Source organism: Panthera tigris, chromosome D1 (assembly GCF_018350195.1).
Source record: "Panthera tigris isolate Pti1 chromosome D1, P.tigris_Pti1_mat1.1, whole genome shotgun sequence".
Taxonomy (NCBI): Eukaryota; Metazoa; Chordata; class Mammalia; order Carnivora; family Felidae; genus Panthera; species Panthera tigris.
In genome coordinates this window covers 48599417-48625988 of record NC_056669.1, presented here as the reverse complement: position 1 = coordinate 48625988, position 26572 = coordinate 48599417, and the positions used below count along the sequence as shown (strand labels likewise).

General features: G+C 38.5%; 1 protein-coding gene across 2 annotated transcripts in view; it reads right to left on the bottom strand.

Moving 5' to 3' along the window:
• The window catches only part of LOC102972156 (disks large homolog 2), a 768935-nt gene that overhangs the window by 30961 nt on the left and 711402 nt on the right, over window positions 1–26572 (bottom strand). For both annotated transcript variants that reach the window (XM_007078972.3, XM_042959513.1), the window contains one exon: window positions 22499–22574. In XM_007078972.3, the coding sequence (XP_007079034.1) occupies window positions 22499–22574 (76 nt within the window). The remainder of the gene's footprint in view (window positions 1–22498; window positions 22575–26572) is intronic.

Below are 26572 nucleotides of genomic sequence, written 5' to 3'. Positions count from 1 at the left end.
ATTCTGACTTAAACAAACACCTTTTAAAACAAAACAAAACAAAACAACAAAAAAGCAATTATTGTATTTATGAGTCAATTTGAGACCTGAAAAAAGGATATTTGTTAATTCAGTAATTGGTAAACTTTATGTGTGATAATGGCATTGTGGTCATGCCATATTGATATATTTACAGTTGAAATGATTTGACACACTGCATTTGCTTCAGAAAATATGAGAGGACCATAATATTGTGAGTACCCTCATAGTATATTCTAAAGACAGAATTAAGAGTGAGCTACAACTGTAGGATGGAGGAAGGAGAGGAAGAATCATATGATGGTGAATAGTAATTAAAGGCATCCAATATGAACTTATGATTTTCCAAAAAACTTTATTTCTTCTCTTTGTCCACTAAAGGAGCCTAGATGTAATGATACTCTAGGAGCAAAAAGCACACTTGATCCTCAGATTTTGATTCCTAAATAAGGAAGTTTTTGTTTCCCCAAAAAAGGAACTAATTTTTTTTTTTTTTGAAGAAATGGTTTATTCCATCAGCAGGGAAAGAATAAGGTGAGTCTGAAACATTTTGTTGGACTAGAAAGTAAGAAGTACTAAACATAAACACAAAATCAATACAAAGCTTAAAAAACCTAAAACTAATGATGCCATGTCAAAAGGACACCTAAGCCAGTTTAAAAGGATCACACCAGTGAAATCTAGACAATTTGAGTATTAAAATGAATAGTAATAGTAATGGAGTATTACACATTGAATTAAAAAAGAAATTCATGAGTCCAGGCAAATTACCAAAAATATCTAAATTAACTAATCCAAAATGAGAAGGAAGAGAAAGTTCTTTGTTATAGTAAAATAGAATGACAGCTATAGAAGGAATGGTAAAGTCAGAAAATCACCATTTTTCAGCTACTGTAATAATTGATTCAGGCAAGAATCATCCACGGTTGACTATTAATTGAAAATTTGTTGAGGATCATGATATTTATCTCCTCACAGGTATTTATTTATGAAAGAGGTGAGTAAAGGTGCCTTTCTAGTAGAGTTATCTGGCAGATATCACCTTAACCAAGTGATCAAACTTAGCATCACCAAAAAGTGAGATAACCTGACACCATGTGCCTCCTGACGGAAAGCACTGAGATGTATGCAATATCACTGATGTAGCATTCTTGCCAATAATGCATTAGAGGGAACTAACCATGAAGAAATAATCCAAAAAATTAAAATTAAGAGACATCCTCTTAAAATGCTAATATCTTGAAAAACATGTAGAGCTAAGGAACCATTCTAGATTAAAGGACATTAAGGAAGTGTGGCCCTGGATTAAATTCTGGATCATAACAACAACTAAAATGATTGTAATTTTACAAATATACATGAGAATATGTAAAACAAGACTCTTCATGGTTTGTTAATTGTTGAAGCTGAGTAATAGGTACAAGAGGTTCATAATTATATTCTTCCCATGTATTTATATGGAATAATGAACTTTGATTCATAACTTATGCCACACACAAAAATTCTCTAGAGATGAATTGTAGACCCAATTCTAAAATCTTAAATTATAAAATTTTTAGAAGAAAATATAGAACATATTTGTAATTTGAGGTAGGCAAAAATCCCTTGGATATAACATAAAAGCACAAATGATAACAAAAAAATGATAAATTAGATTTCATCATAGTTAACAACTTCTGCTATTCAAAAGAGGTCATTAAGAAAGTGAAAAGACAATCCACAAATGGGGAAAAAATATTTACAATACATATACCCAACAAAGGATTTTTATTCTGAATATTTAAAAACTCCTACAACTGAACAATAAAAAGAAAAAAGCGTCCAATAAAAAATGGGCAAAAGACTTGATAGGATACTTAACATAAGGTATACAACTGGTCAAAAACATATGAAAAACATCCTTAGTCATCAGAGCAAAGCAAATTAAAGCCAAAGCAAGATACCATCTCATACCCACTAGAGTGGATAATATTAAAAAGACTAACCATATTAAGTGTTGGTAAGGATGTGAACCAAGTAGAACTCTCTTAAAAATTGTTGGTGGGAATGTAAAATGGTATAGTCACTTTGGAAAATAGTTTGGCAGTTTCTTATAAAGTTAGTCATATAGCTAACCTATGATTCAGAAATTCACCCATAGATATTTACTCAAGAGAAAAACCTATGTCCACAAAAGGCATGTACAAGAATATTTATATTGACCCCAAACAAGAAATAACCCTAATATCCACCAACAGCGGAAGTCATAAACTGTGGTATACTCATACACACAATATATTGTTATTGCTACAAAACAATAAAGAAGATTGAACTACTTCACCAATAAAAAGCAACAACATCGATGAATCTCAAAAGCCTTATGCTGAGTGATAGAAGGCAGACACAAAAGAGTACTTATGTATGACTTCATTGATTAGAAGTTCCAGAACGGGCAAACTAAACTATGACGATAGAATTCGAATCAGTGGTTGTGGAAGTATGAACTATGTCTTTATCCATCTATCTTTATCATGGTTAGAACCAGAACCACGACACTTACCCAAAATATATTTTTAACCTAGGCTACTCTCTTAAATATATAGAGATATATCAACTATCTCTTGACCCAGGTGGTAGTTATGGGGACACTTTCCCCTTTACCCTTCTCATGAATAACTGGTCACAGTGAATGCCACTCTGATCTTAGAACACATACCATATCATTTTTGTTTCTGTATCTCCAGGATCTAGCTCATAGTAGGTACCCAATAAATATTCATCAAATGAATGTATGAACCAAAGTTTTGAGTGATGACTCCCATTGGTAATATGGGGAGAAACTTCTGGCAAAAAAAGGAGAGGGAGGAGAAGGAGGAGGAGGAGCAGGAGGAACAACAAATATCTGGAAAAAGGGGGGAGAAATAATGGAAGGATAAGGCCATAGTCAAATGAATGATATTTGAATTTTTTGCATTTCTCTGCAGTTATTATCTCTTAGAATTTGTTTTTCTCATGAATTTCATCACATGATTCTATGTTCTATAATCTGATTTACTTTTATTTGCTGTTTATTACTAGTAATAAAAATGTGGTGGCTCAGCTATTCACATGTTTGCATTTTTGCCTAGTATTACATTTTTAGCTCTATGGTCCATAATTGAAAAAATAGAAATTTTAAAGGATTTTAGTAGTATTAATACTTTCAATAAAATTTACCATTTAATTTTTCTTTTCTAACTTTTCCCCCTAATTAAGTTTTATTCCTTTTCCTAACTAATAGGCTAGTTTGTTAAAAATACTTTTTCTACCAACAAATTAAGTATGTCTCCTTTAGAAAAATTTAAAAGGAAATAGAGAGAAAAAGTTACTTGTCATCTCATTATGAGAAACAAATCACTTTTAACATTATTGTTTCTTTGTTTTTGAAGAAGTTATTCTGCTTAAGTTTAGTTGTATGATATGGTCTACAGAATTTTAAATTGATTTGTTTTTATTAACTACGATAACATATAGTAAAGTCTTATGGGAAAGTGTTTTGAAATTTAGCTGTATGACCTTAGCAATGCTATTTAATCTATGGGTCTCAGTTCTGAGTATTTAAATGCGATAATGTGATATGCTCTTATCATAGTGCCTGATAAAGCTTAGTAAAGCTCACTAAATGGGAGTCAATTATTTTAATGAGGACAGAAGCAACTTCCCATATTGTTAGGGAGTCTTTGGAAGCATCAGCTTTAATGGATGTATAACAATGGAAAGACAGTAGAAATTAATAACAAAAAGAAATTTAGGAAATCCCCAAACATGTGAAAATTAAAAACAAAAGAAAACAGAACAACAGTACTCTTCTAACTAGCCAATAGGTCAAGAAAGAAATTACAAGGGAACTAGAAAATATTTTTATTTTTATATTTTTAATTTTCATTTATTTAGGGAGATATATATATAGAGAGATAGAGAGACAGAGTATGGGGGAGGGGCAGAGAGAGAGGAGGGAGAGATCCCATGCAGGCTCTGAGGAGACAGTGCAGAGCCTGAAGCGGGTTTTGATCTCATGAACCATCATGACCTGAGCTGAAATAAGGAGCAGACGCTTAACTGACTGAGCCACTCAGGTGCCCCAGAAAATAGTTTTAAATGAATGAGAATAAAGAGACGAGATATGAAAATTTATGGGTTGCCACTAAAGCAGTACTTAAGAGGGAAATTTATAGCTATCCTGAGATCAAGAGTTGCATGCTCTACTGACTAAGCCAGCCAGGCTCCCCATAATAGCATTTTTTAAAAACTAACATTTGTTAAATGCTAACCTACATGGCAGGTACTTTTTAAAAAAAAACGTTTTTTAAATGTTTATTTATCTTTGAGAGAGAGGCAGAGTGCCAAGCGGGGGAGGGGCAGAGAGAGACACACAGAATCCGAAACAGGGTCCAGGCTCTGAGCTGTTAGCACAGAGCCTGACAAGGAGCTCTAACTCATGGACTGAAAGATCATGACCTGAGTCGAAGTTGGATGTGCAATCGACTGAGTCACCCAGGCACCCCATGGCAGGTACTTTTATAAGTGATTTACATGGATTCCCATTCTAAGTGCTTTACACATATCATGAACTCCTATTTAGTGGCTTCAAGTTGTGTCTACACTTTATATATAAGGAAATTGAAGTATAGAGAGGTTGGTCATTTGCTCCAGGGTTTACACAGCTACGATTGATGAGCAGTTTCATTCCCAAGCAGTTAGCTCCAGACTTGAGTTTTTCACTACTATGTAACACTGCCTTTCCTATCACTGCAAAGATTCCAAGAATTCATTCCACTCTGCTTCAGGATACGGTTACGGTCACGGTCATGGTAAGCATTGCTGAGGACTTCTGCAGGCAAATTATTTTCTGTGGAATTTTATACTTTATTTCTGAAAACAAATCTCTGTTGCTTTATTCTTTTCAAATGGCTCAGGCAATTTCTGTGACAGGTCCACGAGGGGCTTTGATAACAGTGAATGTTTTGTAGTAGTACAAAGTATTATGTTCATTTGCAGGGACCACATCACTTCTCAGTTTTATTTCTTCATTCTCAGGAATACCAGTTCTTCTGCAACTTCCCCAACGCTCCTCTCCTTTGTGGTAATCCCTTAGGTCAGTCTTCACTAGCTGGTTCTACACACTTACGCTGAAGGTGATATGATCCCAGGAGGCCAGCAGGGAAGCTGTAAGGTGATTTACCCTACCTGGGTGAGGAGAAACCCCATTTTAGCAGGATGGAGTCACAGGGGGTTGGGGGTTAGAACTCTCACTGGCAGTTAGGTAGTGTGTTAGAGGAGTAGAAAGGTGTTTCTGTCTGGGGCACTTTTGTTCAGCCCACACAGAGCCTTCCATCTACACATTTCCTTTGAGGTGCACTTCATATGCTATATGCTAGTGGACTGTGTTTTCTAAGACAGGTAGCACTCGTGAGGGGAGGGGATCGTAGTTCCAATGTGAGAGATATGCGTGGCCCAAGGATTTCTCAGTAATACCTTTTTTGGGGGAAAGAAAAATTGAACACTGCTTGCTACACTTCACATAGTAGCTGATAAAATTGCAGATTTTCACTTGGCGAGGATCTGAATTTCTCCAAGATTTTAGAGTGCACAGATAAAAGCCATGAAACACACACACACACACACACACACACACACACACACATACACCTCAAGGGAATAAAAACACCTTAAAAACCCCAACACTTCTATTTACAAACACTCTCACACTCTCTCCCTCTCCCTTCCCCCACCCTCCCCACAAACCTTTCCTATTCATGTTCACTGACAGCCAAGCAGGTTCATTGTTATTTCTATAGGAAACACCAGGTGAGTCTGTCACTGTAACTGATTGTCACTTTAAAACCAGGGGCGCCTGGGTGGCTTAGTCGGTTAGGCATCCGACTTCAGCCAGGTCACGATCTCGCGGTCCGTGAGTTCGAGCCCCGCGTCGGGCTCTGGGCTGATGGCTCGGAGCCTGGAGCCTGGAGCCTGCTTCCGATTCTGTGTCTCCCTCTCTCTCTGCCCCTCCCCCATTCATGCTCTGTCTGTCTCTGTCTCAAAAATAAATAAACGTTAAAACCAAAGAGCACGTTTATTGTGCTTAGGGAAGAATTCTCCTCAGCTTTCACCATAAACTTGGCAATCATCCTTCATTCCTTACTTACACATTTCTGTCACTTCTTCTCCATTCTTCTTGCTACTGTCCTGGCTCAAGGGAAAGAGTATTTTCACCTTGTTTGGACATACCATTCACATAGCAGTTGTGTTCTGCTTGTGAGAAAATGCATTTGCATCACATAGCACAGTGCCAGGAAATAGCATGTAATAAACAACATTCTTAATTATTACCCATTCTCATTTCAGGGGCTGGGGAGTGTCAGTCCTGGTAGGAGATACTACATTTGACAGCAATATCCATTACTTGAAGACTTCAAAGGAGTGGGATACCAATACCTCCACCATAGGCTATTGTAGTGTTGAATACAACCAGGTATGTATGGGCTTAGCCATGGTAAGTGTTCAATAAATGATAATTATTTTTTGTTCCAAAAGCATTTATTGTTTTTGCCAAATACTATATTCAGGCATCCAATGGCAAAAGGGTCTGGGAAAGGGAATTGCAAAAGCTCACTTTATCAGGCTTGCTCTTGCTGAATGGTATGTGGGATGAGTTTTGTCCCCCAGGTGTGTCCCTTCTGTGGCAATATGGCTACAATATGGAATATGGCCATATATGGCTATAATTGGGAACACAAAATGAAGAGCTCGCAGTTTAAGAAAATCATTACCATGTTGTGTTATAATTGCTACCATGGAGGTGTATATAAGAGGGCACTGAGGAGGGAGCTAGGATCACTGGGGAAGCTGGAGAAGGCCCAGGGGCACCGCTTTTAGTGGGATTTAAAGAATGAATAGGAGACTGCAGGTGGAGCTAGATAGCAAAGCTCGGTTCAGGCAGAGGAAAGTCCTGCCCAACAGGGGGCGCAAAAGCCACCTGGTTTCCCCTCCACTCTTCCCTAATCCTATGAAGCTTTCTGGATGGAGTGTAGGATTTAGGGGAGAGTGGGGATCAGACAAATGGTGGGAAAGATGCTCAAGAGGCAGGTCTGGCCTGCACTGTGAACCCCTCAGTTACACCCAGTGCTACTGAATGTTTGCTTGTGTTCAAGAAGTAAGCAAGCAATAAATGATCAGTATAAATCATTCTACAGAAATCACATATAGAGTTCAGAACGATTCTTTTATCACTTTATCAGCAACTTCAAGTATTAGGATTATAAACGTTAAAGAAGGAGAATTTTGCAGCTGACAGAGAAGTTGCAGAATCTCCCCATCAAAGTCTTATGCATTTTCATCACAGGGGAGATCCTACTATTAAATGAAAAAGAAATAAAGAAAGCTTATTCCTTGGGTTTCTCAGTGCACAGTATATTAAAAATAGCATAATTCAGTTTGGATGGGGGATAGAGAGAGGTGTTGCTCTAGGCACATATCTGCACACAACGTCAAGGGAGTACAGCTGAGCATTGCCTAGGGAGGCAGGCAAGGAAAACTGTCGAGACTGAATTCAGCTACAGAGGGCATCTGTCCTGTGGTAACCGAGCTCCATAATCATTCAGTCAGCAACTCCTGCGGGGTCTGAGCTAGGGGTAGGTAAAAGGTGAGGAATGAGGGCCAGCCTGGGCCCTCATTGGTTTTGCAGTGGGTATCCCTTAGAGAGACAGTGGTGTGAGAACCGAGTCTTGACCTCACACCCAGCCCAGACAACTCAAAAGAAATGTCCATATAGCAGCCACTACCAGGTTTACACAGCAGGTGAAGATTTAGTGTTACTGAAGCACCACCAACGACATCAACATTATGATTTTGAATTTTGTTGTTGTAATATATAAGTACTAAATATATATAATTTAAATTTTTTCTTAATGTTTATTTATTTTTGAGAAAGAGAGAGAGAGAGAGGGAGAGAGAGCGAGCAAGCAGGGTAGGGGCAGAGAGAGAGGGAGACACAGAATCCAAATCAGGCTTCAGGCTCTGAGCTGTCAGCACAGAACCTGACGCAGGGTTCAAACTCACAAATTGCAAGATCATGACCTGAATCAAAGTTGGACGCTTAACCAACTGAGCCACCCAGGTGCTCTTAAATATATATAATTTAATTTGTAAATTTATTTTAATTATAGATGATAAGAGCTATAAGCATATGGTATTTTTACTTAATTTTGTTTATATATATTTAGGAAAAATTATCATAAAAAGACTTAGTCAACACTAGGGGAGACCAGAAGGATTCTTTTCTTTAAAAGAGGCCCTTTTAGGGACACCTGTGTGGCTCAGTGGTTTAAGCATCTGACTTTTGAGTTTGGCTCAGATCATGATCTTACAGTTTGTGAGTTCAAGCCCCGTGTCAGGTTCTGTGCTGAGTATGGGATTCTCTCTTTCTCTCCCTCTGCCCCTCCCTCACCTCTCTCTCTCTCAAAATAAATAAACTTAAAAAAAAAAAAAGAGGTCCTTATGTAGTCCTCATCTAATAGGGTTGTTGTGAGGAATGAATGAAAAAAGTCCTTACAATTTATTTACCAAAATGCCTGGCTTATAAATAACCTTCAGTAAATGATAGTTATATTGTTTTCACATTTTAGAAATAGTGATCCGATTAAATCCTTTATGTACTAAATGTGCACTTTGTCCTTTACTAAGAAGGGGGTAAACACAGAAGTTCAATCAGCTCTTGGGGATAAGTTGGGGGAAAGAAGAGCTCCTTACCTTTAACAAAACTACAGTGTCCCTTAGTAGCAATCATAAATTGGTATATTTATTTTCTGACTAATTTGGGCTGTTGTTTCCAGGGCTCCCACCTCTACAGGGGCCTGCGGGTTTAGGCTTGGGAGGTGCTCCCAGAACACTTTCTCCAAGAATGATAGGTGACAGCTGGATCATTCTCGTGGAACACATGCCCCAAATTCAATAAGGTGTTAATTCTTCGTGTCAGGTGAGTACAAGCCAATTATGGGGAGAAACAGTGGCTTCTTGAGGCCTTTCAGGAAAAACCACCATTCACAGCAAGAATGCCCAAATATCAGTTTCAACAAGTGGTAACAAATATTCATAACGCTGTTAAAACATGAAAGACAAACAGCATATCTTCAAGTTTTTTGCTTCTTTTCAAGCGAGGTAGGCTCAAAGGTACACTGACTCATACCTGTAATACATTTGAGACAGCAGCTGGGAGAGCTCTTGTTTCACCCACATGTCACAGAAGTCTGGAAACTGCATTCTGTGTTATCACCACTAACAAAAGATGTTTCCCATAGCTTGTCCATTGTCATCTATGGATACAAATTGCCTTTGCTACATGGAAAGACTTATTTTTCCCTTTTCCCCCTCAATGGACCTCAAGTGCACAGAATGTCATACATCTTAATCCTTAGTCATCATATGCTTTTCATTGTCTCATGTCTTCATGTGAACTGGTGGATTGCTGGTGCCTATTACATTATGATAGATGATTGATAGAGAAATAAGGATTTTTTTCTTGAGACGTATAATTTTGATTTGACTTAATATCTGCTATACTACGTCTCTTTAGGTTAGTTTATCTTACATCTTAAGTAAGTTCAATGCACCTCTTACCCATCCCATTTTACAGAGGAGTAATTGGCCTGCCTGAGATGACTTGGCTACTTGCATAGCTTCGGGTGCAGTATTAGGTCTCTTGACTGCTTGAGAGGAACAGATTACATATCACGAGTGCCATCTTCCTAGGAAATCCAAATCTTTCCCAGACCATTCAATGTTTGCCAAGGGCAAGGGCAAAGCCTCATGCATATTTGTTTCTCCCTAGCCCTAGCACAATGCTGGACGTGAAAGACACCTTGTAAACCTTCGCTGAAAAAAATGAAATGGTATTTATGTACCTCTAAAGGACAACACTTGGCTATGTAACTGTGGACGGGTCACTCATTTCCCCTGCCCCTGCCTCCTCATCAATGAAATGGATAAGGTACCAAAGTGTGCTACAAATGTAAGGAGTTATTACTAATATTCATGAAGAATTTCTTAATCCCAGAGGGGTGGATCTGTCACAACCACCTTTCTGACTTTAACCTGGAAATCAGTCTAAAATTGGTTTCATTTTGGGGCACCTGTGTGGCTCAGTCAGTTAAGCGTCTGACTTGGTCATAATCTTGCAGTTTGTGAGTTCAAGCCTCACGTTGGGCTCTCTGCTGTCAGCGCAGAGCCTATTTTGGATCCTCTGTCCCCCTCTCTCTTTGCCCCTCCCCCATTGCACATGCTTTCTATCTCCAAAATAAGTAAACATTAAAAAAAATTGGTTTCAGTTTTTAAAAAAGTTTATTTTAGCAACAGTTTTATTGATTCTGCCCTGGGTTGGTTTTCAGTTCAATTCAGTGGTTATTTTAGTATAATGCATAAATTGGCATTGGTTTCTAACAGCATGTACATGTGTGTGTACACTGGAAGGTAAGCTCTGGGATGACTAAGGTAGGGCCTTATTCATTCATGTCCCCACTCAGTGGCCAGAGCAGTATCTGGTACACAGGGGAAACGCAAAATCTTTTTATTGAAGGGAGAGGGAAATAACACTCAGATATAGAGAACCTTCCTTTCAAGGCAATAATCCATCATTCAGTTCTCTATTTATAAGCCCCAGCAAAAACTGTGTGGGCTATACCTTCTAATTTATGTAACTTTTCTCTAAATACATCACCTTCTTTATTCTCACATTATTTAATTAAATAATTATTGATTGAACGCCAGGAACTATTTCAGGCCCCAAATAAATCATATTCCCTGCCTTTAAGGAACTTGCAACCTACTCTCCAGTTTTTGTTATTACAGCTGACAAATCAGAGTGTCAGAGAAGCTACTAGTTCCAGATCACATAGTTAGAAAAGCCAAATATAGGATCGAGAACAGTAAAATTTTAGACCCCCCCCTTTTTAAATGAAAGGGTAATTAGGTATTTTTAGTGACTATTAGGAACATACTAGAAGCTGTTGTTGAAATGTTTCAGACAGTACATGACCTGTCATTGAAAAAAAGAGACTTTTTACCCATGGGTAAACAGCACATAGTTGAAAAGGGGCAAGATATACTATTTTTGCTTGCTAGGAGTCTGGTTATGATTACTGTAGTGAGGAAGTCAGATGACTGGATAGTCACTCCTACATCTTTATCTTGCAGTTTTGATGTTTTAGCTTTTAGTGAGTTAGAATCTTCTTCAAAAGGAAACATGCAAGCTCGAAGGTGAGACTCTGGGCCTTTTGCCTTAAAGAGTCAGGTTAAAGGAAGCTCTGTAGTGAATCAGAATTGATTCATGATTACCTTCCAAAGCGGAAATGGGTTTGAGCTAAATTTTCTGAATAATACTTCACATTCTGAATTAATAGTGGGGAGACAATTTAACAAAAGCTTAGTGTTCCCATCTGATGAAACTTTACTTGTCGTTTATACAATCAGAAATTATACATTTCCTATTTATATTACTTTAATCCTCCTAGCATCACTAATTGAATAGAAAGAATTAGCTATGCTAATAATGTCTAGAATGAGTTCATACATAAAAATTCCTTAAAGAATCAATTATACTGTTTTGCTTACAAAATATGTCATAATGCAGGTCCCAGCTCTACCACCTACTAGCCCTATGAGCTTGAGTAAGTTATTTATCCTTTCTAAGCTTCAGTTTTCTCATGGTAAAATGAGTGTATGAAGAATATATACCTCACAGGATTTTTGTAAACAGCAAATGAGCAATGCCTATTAAAAAAAAAAAAACTTGTAGAAAATAAAGGCAATCTACAGATGGTCAGAGTAACTGGTATACTGAATGAAATGCAATGGTTCTCCAGTGCAGTAAGCACTGATCGGGTCTGTTTTAGAATTTCCCATAGGTAGCTACACACTATAGCAGAAGACTCCGAAACAATCCTGACTTGCAGCCAATGGCAGAGGCAGGAGTGGGGGACCGAGTGAGATCAGTCCTACTGTGACCTCCAGACCTTCCTGCTCAACCACAGACTCAGCAAGCACAGAGTCAAAGACGCCCATTGAGCGGATGTGTGTGTGACAAAATTTGCAGCAACTCACCCTTCCTCTTGTCTGTGCAAAAGGGGATTTAGAACCTAAGGAAATGACTACTTTTAGGAAGTTGCTCATTCTAGTCTTGTAAAAGGGGTGATTTTGAGATGTGTGTGCATGTGGGTAGAGGCAGGAGGTGGGAGGGGAAGAGATGGGCTAATATTTCTAGGTACTTTATATACATTATCTCTTTTTTTTTTTAACGTTTATTTATTTTTGAGACAGAGAGAGACAGAGCATGAACGGGGGAGGGTCACAGAGAGAGGGAGACACAGAATCTGAAACAGGCTCCAGGCTCTGAACTGTCGGCACAGAGCCCAACGCGGGGCTTGAACCCACGGACCATGAGATCATGACCTGAGCCGAAGTCGGACGCTCAACTGACTGAGCCACCCAGGCGCCCCTACATTATCTCTCTTAACATAATCTCCAGTTTTACAGAGGAGATAACTGAAGCTCAGACAAGTTACGATAACTCTGGTAGAAGTTGGTCAGTCTTTCTGATATCAAACCTTTCCACTATGCTTGTGTACCTCAAATCTAAGCAAGCCTCAAGAAACCCTTGGGGAGCTTGTTAAAATGCAGCTTTCCTATCCACATCCCCAGAGATTCTGATTCCAAAGGACTGGGGTTGAGCCTGTGCATGTTCATGTTCAATAAGAGACCCAGCTGATGCTATGTGGGGGGGTCCAGGCTACACATTTTTTTTTCCTGCTAAATATTTTCTGGTCTCTTCTTTCTTCTCTATAGCTACTCTATGGTCCTAGGACAGCCTTATCCATGTCTCACTTACATCATTGAAATGGACTCCTGCTCTATAGGGGTGCCTTCTTTTGGAAATTCATTCCACATAGCAGTGGGGTGATCTTTGAAAACTCTAATCTAACTTCTGGTAAAATCTTCCAAAGACTCTCCACTGCCCTCATGATCTGGTTCTCAGCTTTCCCTCTGCCTTCTTGGTAGACACTTGGCAGCTTTGCATGGAAGCTTTTACACTTGGTCAAGATTTTGTTGAGGGGTGCCTGGGTGGCTCAGTTGGTTAAGCATCTGACTTTGGCTCAGGTCATGATCTCACAGTTCATGAGTTTGAGCCCTGCGTCGGGCTCTGTGCTGACAGCTCAGAGCCTGGGGCCTGCATTCAATTCTGTGTCTCCCTCTCTCTCTGCCCCTCCCCCACTCATGCTCTGTCTCTCTCCTCAAAATGAATAAATGTTAAAAAAATATTAAAAAAAATATTTGGTTGATCCTTCAAGGCTCTTTTTGGACATTATCTCTCCTAGGAACTTTCCTATGAACTCTAAGAGACGTTTAAGTATTCCAGGTCTGAGTTCAAATAGTATCTTGGCCTCACTTCTCACTTAGCACTTATACCATATTCTATTCATTATTGGCTAACATGTTTATCTCTGGGGAATATTTTATGATTCCTAAAGGCTGGAACCATGTGTTACTTATGGTATACTTCCACTGCCTAATCACTACCTGGGACATAGTATGGCCTCAACAAATGTCTGGGGGAGCCTGGGTGGCTCAGTCAGTTAAGCTTTTGACTTTGGCTCAAGTCATAATCTCATAGTTGGTGAGTTCAAGCCCTGTCAGGCTCTGTGCTGACAGCTCAGAGCCTGGAGCCTGCTTCAGATTCTGTTTCCTTCTCTCTGACCTTTCCCTGCTCACACTCTGTATCTGTCTCTCTCTCAAAAATAAATAAACATTTAAAAAAATGTCTGCAAAAAAACTGAAAACTGAAGATATTAGACAGGAGGGGAGCAGGATGAGCAAGTGAATTTATTATGTTTCACTTTACCATTCCTAAGATTAATACAATGAAAACTTTAGCTTAATTAGGCAATGAAAATAATATTGGATTTCATAGGTATTTTAAAGATTTTACTTTTGTATTATTTTTCTCCTGGGTTTGAGGATGACCACACACGTTCAAGTGTCAACATATACAAAATAAGAAAAGTATCTTAAAAACAATTAAACTAGAGAAGGGAGAAGAACACACAAACTAAAATATATCGTAAAAGTAAACATGTGTATGTGTGTAGTGAGCAGATTTTGTCAGTTATAAATTATACTAAATTTGGTATATAAGCTTGCAGATTAACTTGATCGTTTCAACAGCAGTACTTTTTAGACCTAGGAGAGAGATGTCTAACAAGAGTAAGTACACATAGAAATACATAAAGAACATGATTTATTCTCCATTTCATTCCACAGATGAGCAATTTCCTTATCAGTAACTTGACTAATAAATACCATATGGGGAATAAGTGAAATAGGGTATATTTCTTCATGATGTTAATTGAATTCAACTGGCTTTCCAGGTTCAGATAGGGACCCTCCTAACATGTATTAGAGAAGGGAACTCAATTGTAGGCCCCCCTGCAAACCACCTTTCAGAGAAGCCACAAGCATTTCTTTATCAGAGACTGATCTGTGTGCTGCTCATATGGTTCTCAGTGGATATGGGAGCTCAAAGTTTGGACAAATGTGATAATCACATAAAAAAAATGGGGGTGCCTGAGTGGCTCAGTCAGTTGAGTGTCTGACTTCAGCTCAGGTCATGGTCTCATGGTTGGTGAGTTTGAGCCCCACAACAGTCTTTCTGCTGTCAGCACAGAGTCTGCTTCAGATCCTCTGTCCCTCCCCTGCTTGTGTTCTCTCTGTCTCTCAAAAATGAATAAACATTAAAAAAACTGGAAAAAAAAGAGTTAGCAGCTCTCCCCAGGATGGGCTGATGACACTTAAGAATTCTCTGGACATAGCCATGTCTTTGTTCTTTATGTAAAAATGCTAGTCTTTAAAATCATATTGCCTATAGTAAGGGGAAAGAATCAGGGGAGAAAGATTCAAGCCAGAAGACCAATAAAGAACCTGTTAGATGTTCTCGAGTACGGAAATGAAAATAAAAAACCCGAGGAGTTCATGTGGGTGGATGAACTTTGAGGAGAATGTTGCTTTCCTGATGCCCCAATGGAGTGGGACAGTATGGTGCCCCTTTCACCCTACCCTAATCTTCAGGTGACTCTTGGACATTCAAGCTCTTTATGGGGCTCTGGCCATCCAAGGACTAGCTTTTAATATTAAGGAGCTTTCTTTTTAAGGCAGTAATGATTTTTTCCCTTAAAACTCAGAAGTCACTTTGAAGCTGTTACAAAAGCAATCTTTATAACTTATCCTGGTGAAGCAAACACAATTCCTATTTGCTGACAAAACACTGACTGTCAAGTCACTTTTTTGATAAATGATACAATGGCAGGCTCTGCTACTAACTCTCTGTGTGTCCCAGAGAAATGATTCTCAGTGTCTTCATCTGTAAATGACATAGTAGGAATCAATGGCCATATGGAAACTTCCAAGAATGTATGAAGTAGAACTGAGATTTCTCAATGTCAACTCCAGTTAGACTCAGAGAGACTGCCAAGATCCTATGATCATAGTTGTATCTCTGCCCCATCCCCTCTCTCACAGTTAACATCCCCTCCTAAAGGGAGCTTGAGGGTTTGGAAAAGGAAACAGAATAATATGAGGAACCATTAGGTCAGATGTCCAAGGACAACAGTTCTCTCTGATCTCTTTAGCAATAGTTGCCTATTTTTCTTTTCTTTTGCCATTAAGTTCAGATTTTCAGAATCTCACACCCAGGATACTGGAGTAGCTTTCTCAGACATCTCCTCCTGTAGGTCTTTCTCCCCTACAATCTGTCTTCCTCACGGTTACCAGATTGGTCTCCTGGAAAACTGCTTGAGATCATTCACTTACTTTTCCTCTAAGAAGAGAGGATTGAGCAGTCAGAATGTGTCTGGTAGACACCCTGCTAGGTGTTAGGGGCACAAAGATGAGTAAGTTTGGACCTTTGCTAGGGAGTGAGTGATATTTGGGCAACAATACAAGTACATTCAGGGTGCAAGCCCAGTGGGAATCACTAGGTTGGGTTTGATTACAACCATTAAAATTCTTCTGTCTACAGGATAAAGTACAAGCCTTCTGGAAAATTTAAGGCACCAGAACTGTTGGGAGTTTAGCTTTCCACTTCTGAGTCCTTTTATTCCCCTTCATAAACTATTACTTGCAATGAAGATAATGTTTTACTTCCTATGTATCCTGTATCCTATTCCTACCTCACTGTTTGCTCCCTTGCAAATTTTACTAATCCTTGAAAGTCTCTGAGCCTCCCCTCCTTCCCCTCATCCCCTGCCTCTATTCAAATTCTTTCAGCTCCAAATCAGAATCTCCATCTCCTCTGAACTTCAGATAATGCTTCCAATCCCTTTTGTTTGATGTCAACCATTTCCTCCTTGTGGGAACTCATTCTCTCCCCCAGTATCCCTGCTTCTTCAGGGCAGTGACTATGTCTTATGTGGCTAGGTCCACAATGCCTAGCAAGCTGCTTGTACTGGCGTCTAATAAAGGTTTTACGTGTCTTTATGCCAAGACATGTCCTTCTGGCAAGCCACCATGGAGGAAATGTGCAGCCCCAAGTGAACCTCAGAGAAGTTCTCATCCAGAAAGATATACATCATCAAGGAAACCAGCTTCCCCCTTTCAGGGTTCAAGCTTAAGCCCAAGTTAATTTTTGACAAGGCTAAATCCATTTGAATATACTTCTTCATTTTTCTTAAGATGTACAGAGTCATGTGGTTTCAATAGGAAGAGGGCATGATATAGTAAAGAGATTATGGGTGTTGGAATTAGCCAGACATGGGTTCAGATTTTTTTGCTTCCCTAGGTTTTAGTTTCTTTAAATCTGAGAAGAGGGAACAAATGATTTCCTTTCACATTTTGTTGTGGCAATTAAGAGATGTATGTGAGTTGTTTACAATTCCTACTACTACAATTCCTACTACTTCGAATAATATCTATCATTTCTATTTTGTACCAGCTTGTAGGACTAGTTATTTACTTAACAAACTCCCTTGCTTTAGAAAATGATTTAAAGTGCAGAGGGGGCACTTACATGTTGCACGTGGCTGGCATTTAGTAAGGCTGCTGATACTCTTATACTCTTCCAGACATATATTTTCCTTTCTTAAATTATAGGACTTTTTCAATAAAAGTAATTTAAAAAATAAAACAAATAAAAAAATTCAGCATAAATCACTAAATACTCATTAATTTTTCAATGGACAACAGCTTGATTGTGAAGACTTTACAATTTCCTAAATGTCTCAATAAGCAACAGAGTGGCTGATTATGAAATTTATGAAAAAAGTTAACAGAACAATGAAAGAAATTAAGGGAGTGATCAAGTTTTCACCAGAGGCTAGTTTGAGTGGAGACTCATTAGGAATTTAACTGATTTCTCAGGGAAGCTTGCCTACAATGAGATCTCAGAAACTGAGGTGGTTCTCAGGAAGACCCATCCTAACAGATGTCCACTGTGAGCTTAGGGGTCTGGGTAGGCTGGAATTATGTGGGTTACTGACACAGTTGTCCACTTGTCTTTGCATATGTAGACACAGACTTTGTGGAGCCACATGGAGTATACAGAAAGCCTGGGCACTTCATTTGTAGCAAATGAGCACTTCCAAATGGAGAGCCTTGGATTTCCTCATGGATACTCTCAAAATTTAATGAGCTTCAAAGCTCAAACCAGGCTTTCCACACACACTGCTTGACCTTCCAGATCTTCATTGTCAGCCCCATTTGCTGCAACTACCACCACACTATCCACACCATTCATCTGGTGTCCCCAGTCTGCTTGGCCTGACTCCAGCATGCCTACAGTTTCCCCTTTTAAGTTCATGCTGGATCCTATATGTGGCACACTCTTATTTGAACTTCAAGATCTTGTTCGAGTATCACCTTCTCTTGAAAGCCTTCTCTCTTACCCAAGGCATGATTACTAACTTTCCTTCTTCTGACTTCTACCAGAACAAAGTATAGTGTGAAGAAATGTGCATTCTTCTGTCAAAATGATCCGACACTTGCACCTACTAGCTGTGTGATCATAGGTTAATCAGTTAATCTTTTTGAAGCTCAGTCTCCTGATATTTAAAATAAAGACGGTTAATTCTTGGGGTGCCTGGGTGACTCAGTCTGTTGGGCATCCGACTTCGGCTGAGGTCGTGATCTCACAGCTCATGGGTTCAAGTCCCACATCAGGCTCTGTGCTGACAGCTCAGAACCTGGAGCCTGCTTCAGATTCTGTGTCTCCCTCTCTCTCTGGCCCTCCCCTACTTGCTCTCTCTCTCTCTCAAAAATAAATAAAAACATTAAAAAACGACTTACTTCTCTACATTTATGAGTATCATCGGTGATACTGTATTGCCAGACCTGCTTAGATTTCTCTTTGAGAGCTCCTTGAGATGAGAGACCTTGCCTTTTTATGTTATTTTGCTTTCCTATAAGGCACCTAGTACAATGCCTGGTGTTTTGCAGCACTCAATATTTATTAATCAATGGATAGTTCTGGAAAAATAGCTCAAGTGCTGATATGTCAATTAAAGCCTAAGTTCTTCTATGAAGTGTTCTCTGGCCGTTCCCACACTCATTAATTTGAATTCTCATAGCTCTTGTACATACTACTAAATACGGCTCTTGTTACAACCTGCTTCATACATACTAATGGATTTTAAGCCACTGCAGGGCAGTAAGCATGGCTTTCACTTTCAACTCCTATTTCACAATGCTGTGTAAATGCCAGCTAATGCAAAGATTATTTAAAATATCCCATTGTCTTTCTCATTCCAAGTAGTTTTCTTCCTCAATTTGTGTTGAATTTACCCCTAGATACCAGACTGGGGCCTTGGTAACAGTAACTACTTTCTGTAGTCCGCGCCCTTGGCTCAAGGTGCGTGACTTCTCCTGACCTAGCTTCTCGGCTCTCCCCACAGTTGGTCTTTCCTTTCTTAAGCACACTTTCTCTTAATCATCCTTTACTTTCTACTTGTGAGCAAGAATCTTCTCATTGATGTATTGTTCTCATGGGGATTTGGAAAACTTTGATTTTTTTTTCTTATTTCATAGGCTCATGGAGAATTACTACTGGAAGGCACCTTAAAAATAATTGAACCCAGGGACCTCAAATAGAGAATAATTTTCAACATTGTGTGAGGCCTCCATAGTCAATTAATGCCCCCCCCCCCTTTTTTTTTCTGCTGAGGTCATACATGGTCTCAGAGTCATTTTTAATAATATTCCTGGTAAAGACTATCAGTTTACCAGAAACTATCAATCCATCATCATGATCCATCCATTGGAAGTGAAACTTGCCTGACATACTTGATGTTGTTCAAAGCTGTTATTTTGCTAGTGAGGCCCAAAGAGCAGTGGTGACTTAATCATGAACTAAAACCAGAACCCAAGTTTTCTGGCCCTCATGATTGCCCATCCAGGGTTTCCCTTTCCACATAACTGGTCCTCATTCAATAGTCATTCAAGTCTGAGAATTTGTTTTCTATTTTTTGGCACGTACCTAATAATATTTTAACAGTATGATTAAAAAGCTCAATACTCATGTCTATGTCTTATCAAAAAGACAGCTGGGCTCTCATAGATGTTATAAACTCTTGAGGAGAAGGAACTTTGATAGGCTTGTGTCTTTCACACATTCAACTACATAAATGAAACAAATAGGAACTCTATCCTTAAATTTTCCCTAAGAATCAATGAAAAATCCTGCTCCCTTCTTTATAAACAGTATTTATTTGAAAGGATTCCATGTATGATGACACATACCTTTTTAAAAAGAGGTACACCTTATGTTTAAATAAATTCCCATTTCACCCAAATGTTTTAGGGGAAAGTAAATTGTTATGTCAATGACTAGGCTGCTCTGTGATCTTCTACTTAAAAATTCAAGGGACAGTGTTGTGGTTTGGTGCTCAAAAGTCCTAAGAAATGATAGCTTTTCTTCTTTTTGTTTTTCATGGTGACATCTATTGGCCATAATTTGTGGTTCTGTGTGATGCTGACAAGCCAGAATTATTAGGACAGAAAGGTAAAGGAAAGGAGATGAAGAAAAAGAGCACAGGAAGAAAAAAAGGACAGGTAGGGGGCAGTATTTTATAATACAGCAACGTGATACTGGTTTTATCACTTAAAAATAGATTTTAAAAGCTGTACAAGCCACAGCTGACATCATACTTAATGGTGAAAGGTTGAATGCCTTTCCCTTAAGGTCAGGAACAGGGCAAGGATGACTGCCCTTGCCACTTCTATCCAACATTGATCTGGAGGTTCTACCAGGGCAACCAGGCATGACAAAGAAATAAAAGTCATCCAGGGTGAAAAGAAAGAAGTAAAATTCTATTTTTACACATGACATGATCTTATACATAGAAAATGCTAAAGAACCCACCAGAAAAACTGTTAGAACTAATAAATGGGTTCAGCAAGGTAGGAGGATATAACATTGATATATAAAATAATTATATTTCTATATACTTGAAATGAACAAAACAAACAATGAAAATGAGAAGATAATTCACATGTTAAAAAGAAATTGGAACCCTACCTCATATCATATACAAAAGCTAACTCAAAATGGATCAAACACCTAAATATAAGAGCTAAAACTATAAAATTCTTAGAAGAATATATGGATGTAAATCTTCATGACCTTGGATTAAGTAATGATTTCTTAGATATGACATCAAAAACATAAGTAACAGGGGCTCCTGGGTGGCTTAGTAAGTTGAGCGTCTGGGTTTGAGCCCTGAATCAGGCTCTGTGCTGTCAGTGCGGAGCCTGCTTTGAACCCTCTCTCCTCTTCTCTCTCTGACCCTTCTCTGCTCATGTGTGCACTATCTCTCAAAAATAAAAGCATGAAAAAAACCTGCAAGTAACAAAAGAAAACATCGATAAATTGGACTTCATCAAAATTAAGAAGTTTTGTGCATCAAAGGACACTAGCAAGAGCATGAAAGTACAACCTACAGACTGGGAGAAAATAAGTGGAAAGCATACAGTTGATAAGAGATTGATACCCAGAATATATAAAAAACTTCTGTACAACTCAACAACAACAAAATCCAATTTAAAAATGGGAAAGGATCTGAAAAGACATTTCTACAAAGAAGATACAGAAATGGCCGATCAGCTCATGAGAAGATGCTCAACACCAATAGTAATTAGGGAAATGCAAATTGCAACCACAATGAGATATGACTTCAGACAGAATAAGCAGAAAGACATATAATAACAAGTGTTGGTGAGAATGTGGAGACATTAGAACCCTCTTACAATGATGATGGGAATGCAAACAGGTACAACCACCTTGGAAAACAGTCTGGAAGTTCCTCAAAATGTTAAACATAGAGTTATCACATGACCCAGAAATTCTCCTCTTAGGTATATATACAATGGAAATAAGAATACATGTCCACACAAAAATTTATACACAAATGTTCCTTGCAGCATTATCCATACTAGCGGAAAGTGGAAAGAACCCAGATGTCCATCAACTAATGAATGGATAAATTAAATGAGATATATCATTACAATGGGATATTGTTTGGCAACGAAAAGAAATAAAGTACTTATACATGCTACAATATAGATGCATGAAACATAATGTGAAGTGAAAGAAGCAGTCATAAAAGACCACATGGTGTATAATTCCATTTATGTAAAATATCCAGAATAGGCAAACTATAGACAAAATAGTTTGGTAGTTGCCTTGGGCTGGGTAGGGTGGAGGTGGGGTGAGGCTGGGGGCAATGGGAAGTGACTGCTACACGATACCTGTATGGGGTGATCAAATGTTCTCAAAGTGACTGTAGTGATGATTGCATAACTAAATATACTAAAAAAAAAAAACCCAAAACTTTGGATGGTATACCTTAAATTAGTGAATTGTATGGTAGGTGAATTTTATCATCAAAGCTGTTATTAAAAAAGATACATGTGTGTATAATACTTTAATTTTGAAGATTAAATTTCCCCTGTTAATTCTCTTCTATGTCTGTCACAACAATCCACGTATTCACTTAGATGATCTACCACATATTTCCATGACCACTGTCTTAGCTTTGTCGTATGTAACAGACTAGACATACTGGTGATGAGCAGGTAGGTGTTTTTTATGAAACCCATCCTTTTAGAACATTTAATTTAAATGAAAAAAAAAATAAAGAAATGATAACACTAAACTACCTTTTTTCTCCTTCATTGTAATCATTACATCACCTTCATGAACACATCATTTCTGTGGACCATTAGCAGCTTTACCCCTAGTATTGAATATATTTACCATAAATCTACTTCCTGAGGGAATACACTATTGCTTTTAGTAGTACATTTATAACAGTACTCTACTACAGTACTCTGGTAGCTCCATAATTTCTTTGCTACTGAAAGTCTAAATGTTAATTATAATTAAACCCATAGCAACGGAGAGAACTTAATGTTTCAATTATTTTGTACTTACCCCTTTTGAATCAATCACTCCGGGTTTCGCATTAAACTTCACTGTCTTCAACCGGGCACGCTCCTTTCTTTCCACCCTAAAGAAAATTGAAAATAAAGAGTCTATCACGTGGCAAGGCATTTATGATTAAATTCCTCATTAAATGAAGAATATCTCTTCTTATCCTAAAGCTCAAATAAAATGTATTCTAAAATATTTCTGTTCCTTTGTTCGGTATAAAAAGTCTTGGTATAATGTCTCTAAGCAGCTAACACATCTCTTGAAACTTTTGTGTTACATGTACTGAGAGTCATAGTGATTGGGGAGGGGAGACAAAGGGAGAAAAACTAATATTTGTTACTTAAATGGCTGACTAAATCAACCAAATATCTATTATAAGAAATCACAATCCATAGAGATGGACATGTAAAGTGGAGCCTAAATAAACTTTTCTCTTTTCTGTTCCCCTCTGCAGGCCTTGTCTCTCCTACCCTTTTCTTCTCATTTCCTTTTTCTTCCCTTCCCTTTAGGAACGAACACTAGGGGATTTACCTTCACCTTAAAACCAAACATGTTACAGATAATCTTGAATTTTTCCTTTTCCCCAGTGCCATTTTCCTGCCATCTCTGCACATTTCATCATTGTACCTGCCACTTCATTCATTCATCAAATACTCATTGAGTGCCTACCCATGCACTGAATTAAATTAGTGAATTGTATGGTAGGTGAATTTAATTATACACCAGGGAACAAAGGAAAAAAAAAACATCAAAAAGCATGGCTGTAATAAACACACAGGACTGTGCTTCTGGTGGGCACAGAGACATACAGACAGACTGATAATGCTGCACTGTAAGACTGTTGACAGCAGTGGGGCTTGGGGGAGCATCTATCTCATTGGAGGGTGAGAAGGTGGGGTAGAAAGCATTGAGGTGGGCTTCTTGGAGGAGGTGTCAATTTGAAGGATGTCAAACTTGAAGGATGAGAAAGAGCTTGTCAGTAGGAAAAGTTTGGGGAGAATTTCCCAGACAGGAGCAACAACACATAGCATGACCTGAGGGTCTAAAAAAGCTAAAGACTTTGGGGAAGGTTCTGATACAGGCTATATACAGGATGGGATATGAGACAGTAAGACAGTGAAGCCTCCTTATACAAGATAACCATCTACACTAAGGAGTGGGGCTTTAACATTTTTTCAAGTTTATTTATTTATTTTGAGAGAGAAGGCATGAGTGGGTGAAGGACAGAGAGAGGGGGGGAGAGAGAGAGAATCCCAAGCAGTCTCTGAGCTGTCAGCACAGAGCCTGATGAGAGGCTCTAACTCACAAATCATGAGATCATGATCTGGGCTAAAACCAGGAGTTGGCAGCTTAACTGTCTGAGCCACCCGGGCGACCTGACTTGGGCTTTTTCCTTGGGGAATCCTCAGGAGTTATTAGAAGATATAATGTGGAGAAGTGATAGAACAGATTAACATTTTAGATAAATAACCCAGGTGGTGGAGGAAGATAGACTGGAAGAGGGAAGGGACTGTGGGAAGCAGGAAGTCCATTTAGAAGATTTTGGCATTATCCAGGCAAGAAACAATGAGGTGGAGGAGAGGGAAGGGTTTGAGAAATAGTAGTAAATTAAAATTGGTAAGACTTGTGCTTATTTGAAGGATGGGGTGGAAAAAAGAGGAAAAGAGAAGCTAAGTACTTCCTTGATTTTTTGTTTTTTTGAGCCTCTCCAGTCAGACATGAGTACTCCTTCCTTTAAGATACAACAGTGCTTATTTGTATCTTCATGTTGGTATTATCTCTTGTTCCCTTGTGTTTATTTTCACAGTGTACATACAAAGCTGCATGCTCCTTGAGGGCAAGTCCACATTCTCACTCTACAGCATATTGTAGTAAGACCTCAGTAAACAGCTGTTAACTAAAATAATATGCGGTGCATTGTTTTAACTGGATTTTTTATTTAAATATGGCTGGTTCTAATTTCAAAAATGGGGAAAGAAAAGAGAGAGAGAAGAAAAACCCTGAATCTACAGAAATGAATGGTTTATGAAATCTAAATTATTCGTAGATCAATAATTAACAACATATTGCTTTTTAACTGAGAGCTCTTTTGTGTTTCCATCTGAAACACAGTGCAGATCAGGGTTTCTATAGTTACAGGGCAGAGTTTCAGAATATATTTCAGTGTGAGAGGAGAATATTTGAGTGGAAACAGCTGAACAAAAAATTTCATATCTAACCTCAGATATTAAAGCAATATGTTTCACTGAGAGTTTCTATTTGCACCCAACAGACAACAGTTGGGAACAGTACAAGGAAGACTTTGGATAAGGTAAACTGCCAAGTGGAAAGATGTTCACTGAGAAAATGCCTGTTCTGAGCTACTTCAGCTTTTCTCAGTTTTAATCCAAGAGCAAATGTTAATTCATATTCATCTCTTCGAATCCTTCTAAAACTGTTGTTACAGCCCTGACTTTATCCTGGCTTCTTTGCATTAACCAGGCTGATTATGGAAAACACTAGTACATTAGATGATGCCAAAATGACACACAGAGGATACATGGTTTTGATCAGGCTATGCAAAAAATTCTGTCCAGACCCACAGAACTCACAGGGCTCCAAACATATATTAGGCTGAATTTGGGATTCTACGAACTATTTGGATAGACTATTCTAATTTTTACCCCCTGGATTCCAAGCTCAACCTTTTTTTTAGATCTTAAGAAATGTCTCCATTAGGCCATCTTTAGTGGTTCATCCCTTAAATCTTAAATGGGTTGCAAAGAATGTTATGTCAGATGGACACACACACACACACACACACACACACCTGTTATTTGCTATGGTTTATGATTAATGTTCAAAGAGGCCATAGAAAAAAGTAAAAAACAATTTTTAAAGGTGGCAGGGTTTTGGCTCACTCATGGAAGTGAGGAAGTCGGAAAGTTTTGCTTTCTCTTGGGATTGAAAATTTCATTAATCATGATAATGAGAATAATATAAGGGGTGGCTGAAGCTTTAACACATAATTATTAGCAAAAAGATTCCTTTACATGTATATCCTCTCATTTGGTTCCCATGATAATCAAGTGATGTAGGTATTACTGACCCCATTTTATGGCTGGGAAAGCTGACAAGCTTGCCAAGTTTAGAAAGTGGTAGGAATAAGGGCCTGAGCACACAGCTGCTAAAAGCTAACTTGACTGCCTCTCCACATCTACTTAGTTTGAGAAACAGCTTTCAAGGATCTTCCACGGCTTTCTCCACAATGGGAATTCTCAACACAAATGAGATTTTGGATGGGTCATACACGGTTTTAAGGCCAATACAGTTCTTCGGAAGTTTTCATTAAGTTTTTCACAAATGATAACCAACCCCCTCCCTTGAATCCCCATATCCCAAATGTCCTGAATTAAATAAACCATAACTGAATGCAAGCGTATAATCATCGAGCTAACACCATACCATAAAAGGCTGGGCTTAAAGTTTAGAATAAATTTTAACACAGAAATTTAGGTTAGCTAAATGACTATGTGCAGCATTATAAATATTGAATTACATCATAAATATTGAATTAGTTTCTCTCCTTTGCAGTCTTTCTGCATTCACTGCAGGCCCATCATTGTCTTACTTTCCCTTCACAGAGGGCCATGTTGATTACCTCTTTCAGTGGTAGCAGTGACTGTGGCTTATGATTTCTCCTAGCTACCTCAGGCCCTTCCTCTCTTCTAGTGCTTCTTGAGACGCAAGAGGATAGTTTATCGCTCAAATGAGAGGTAGGGCTGGGAAATAGGGTTCTATATAATGCTGTGTTCTTTCAGGCACTAAAAGCTCAAAATATGAAGAAAGGAAAACACCTATCATTTGAGTATGCACAAAGTATTCAATGTTGTACTTGGCCTATATTATCTATAACTGTACAATGATCCAGGGTCTAAGAAGGAGCTGGGCATAGAGTAGGTGCTTAATAAATCTTTGTTGAATAAATGAATGAATGAATTAATGAATGAATGAAAGCATGAATAAACCCTCAAGGAGCATTCTTGACTTGGATGTGAAAACTAAGGCTCAAGAGTCAGGTGACTTGCCCACACA